This window comes from Branchiostoma belcheri, unplaced genomic scaffold, assembly GCF_001625305.1.
Source record: "Branchiostoma belcheri isolate BF01 breed outbred unplaced genomic scaffold, Haploidv18h27 scaffold87, whole genome shotgun sequence".
NCBI classification, from domain to species: Eukaryota; Metazoa; Chordata; class Leptocardii; order Amphioxiformes; family Branchiostomatidae; genus Branchiostoma; species Branchiostoma belcheri.
Window position 1 is genome coordinate 424,238 of NW_017804542.1, and position 2,500 is coordinate 426,737.

The 2,500-nt window shown below is 41.1% G+C and overlaps 1 protein-coding gene across 1 annotated transcript in view; it reads left to right on the forward strand.

The window, feature by feature from the left end:
- Positions 1 to 2,500, forward strand: part of LOC109487224 (E3 ubiquitin-protein ligase MYCBP2-like) — a 212,734-nt gene that overhangs the window by 208,768 nt on the left and 1,466 nt on the right. Inside the window, exons 80-81 of the mRNA XM_019791210.1 lie at positions 1,316 to 1,507; positions 2,287 to 2,394. Of these exons, the coding sequence (XP_019646769.1) occupies positions 1,316 to 1,507; positions 2,287 to 2,394 (300 nt within the window). The remainder of the gene's footprint in view (positions 1 to 1,315; positions 1,508 to 2,286; positions 2,395 to 2,500) is intronic.

Genomic DNA, 2,500 nt, shown 5'->3' on the forward strand with positions numbered 1-2,500 from the left:
TGGTGTCACCTGAAGGATGAACTGAACTGAACTGAAGAACTGTATTGTATTGTATTGTATGTGGGAAAAGTGTTCGAATTGCTAATTAATAGGGAACGCTTGTGCTGACCCTGAGTTCTATAGGTACCTGGTGTAACAGAGATTCTGTATATTTGTCGGAAAAGTGTTTGAATAGTTATTTAATAGGGAATGAGTGTCCAGACCCTGAGTGCCAGATGGGTACTATAGGAAAATCAACAAAGATATTTTTCAAAGTTATAAGAAGGCACAGAGTACATAATGTATCATAGAAAAACTTCTGAATGCTTATCTAATAGGGAACGTGTGTGCAGACCCAGAGTGCCAGGTGGGTACTTAGAGCACGTCGGCAGAACGTACTGCACCTGCGCGAAACTCGTAATGTATTGTACATACTTATTAGGACTAACGGAAGAAAGTCTCATATAAGGTCGTATTCGTGCATATAAGGTTAACATCCCATCTGTAGTTTACAAACATATGTCGGAAAAGATTTCCTTTGCAACAGGCAAAATTCTAATGCAACATTGACCAAAAATCCAACCAAAACCGTGATAAAGCAGGGTTTTGCACAGGCGCAGTACATTCTGCCGACGTGCTGGTACTTAGCCATAACAGGAATCAAATTTAACATGTCTACCGAAATCTGGGGTTTTGGTGGTCTTTGGGGGCTTCTATTTTCTGATTGCATACAGCATAGCCAGCCTGGTTGAATTACCCTCGTTTTTAGAACTAGGCTAATCAGAAAACAGCCGAAGACCACCAAACCCCCAGTTCTATAAGCCTGCTACAGAGGCTAAATTAAATTTAAGAAGGCTCTGAGTTAGTGATTCTGTATTGTAGGAAAAGTGTTTGAATAGTTATTTAATAAGGAATGTGTGTGCAGATCCCATGTGCCAGGTAGGTACTATAACAGTGATTCTGTATTGTGTTATGTAATTGAAAAACTATCTAAATTTTTTCATACATGTTTCAAAAATTAATTAAAGAGAGAAGAGATCCTGTAGATATAGATGTAGCACAGCAACGTATCTTTCCCCTGCATATCCTATTTTACTGTTACAGTGTAATATGTTCATTTTATTGTTCTTCTCTCTGATTATATGCAAATAAACAAACAAACAAACAAACAAACAAACACTTGTTCCTTCTATACTTGTACCTCAGTTATCTAACATGTGGGGAGTAAATATGCAATAACGTTCATTATCATTGTCATTATACTAAAAAAAAAATGTTTTGAAATGCAACATTGGGTCTTTTAATACCAACCGTCCATGTTGCCTCTCTCTCTCAGGAGCATGCCAGAAATGCCTGCACCCGGACCCTACCATGTGGGCACCCGTGCGGGGGTGTGAAGGATGAGGTTTCCTGCCTGCCGTGCCTGCATGGCTGTAAGGGAGCGGACGGGGTGACTCTGAAACAGGACGCTGACGACATGTGTATGGTGTGTTTCACCGAGGCTCTGTCTGCTGCTCCGGCCATACAGGTACTCATACTTAGTAGTGCTCTCTCATCATCATCATCATCTTAAGTACTGCTGAGCCCAATTTACATTGGATTACTAGCAGCTGCACATGTTGTTAACTACAAAACAAGTGACCGGTACAAATAAAAACAAGGGTAACTAAAGGAGGGGACACTACGGAACGTAAATAACTGAGTCTGTTGGTGTAAAGGACAAGACAGTGCATGTAGTGTGTTAGTAGGACATATATATACACATATATACAAGACGTGTAGGGGCGACTCAATGCAGTAGGGTCCTCGCCAGTCCAGATTTGAACTGGGCGAGGGACCCCGCCTCCGCCACACCAGGCTCAAGTTCGTTCCACTCTCTTGTCTGGTTTCTTAACATTGTACATTGTACCTCAATGAAAAGCAGCCTCAGGCCGATTTGAGCTTCTCGTTGGTAAACAAACTGGTTCAAACAAACAAACAAACGGAAAAAGTTTAAACATCCAGGTAAATAATACAGGTCTTTTCTGGCAAACATCAATAACTTTCAACTGTATGTACTAGTCACGAACTGGTTCCTGAACTGGCTTACTGTTACGTCACTGCCAGCATTTAATTAAAATAATTGTTTGCATCAAGAACTGGAAGAATGACTTAGATGTTCCTAACATCAGAAGAGTGTACTTTTGGTCCAAACTTCTTTGATCATTGAATTATATCTATCTCGTTTGACTATTTTCAGGAAAAAATGTTCAATCAAACAATTAACACAAGCAAACAGAGTTTGAAATGATGTTTTTTCCCTCCCAGCTGATCTGTGGGCACGTGTTTCACCAGCACTGCTGCAGGAATGTTCTGGAGAGGAAGTGGGTCGGACCTCGCATCTCCTTCGGTTTCTCCCTCTGTCCCATCTGTAAGGTAAGTACATGTACCAACACATTCAGGCATTGTAGGGCAGATGGTACTACATGTACCTGTAGTAGAGGGGGTAAACTTAGCCCAGTCCTAACATTGCCTAATGGGG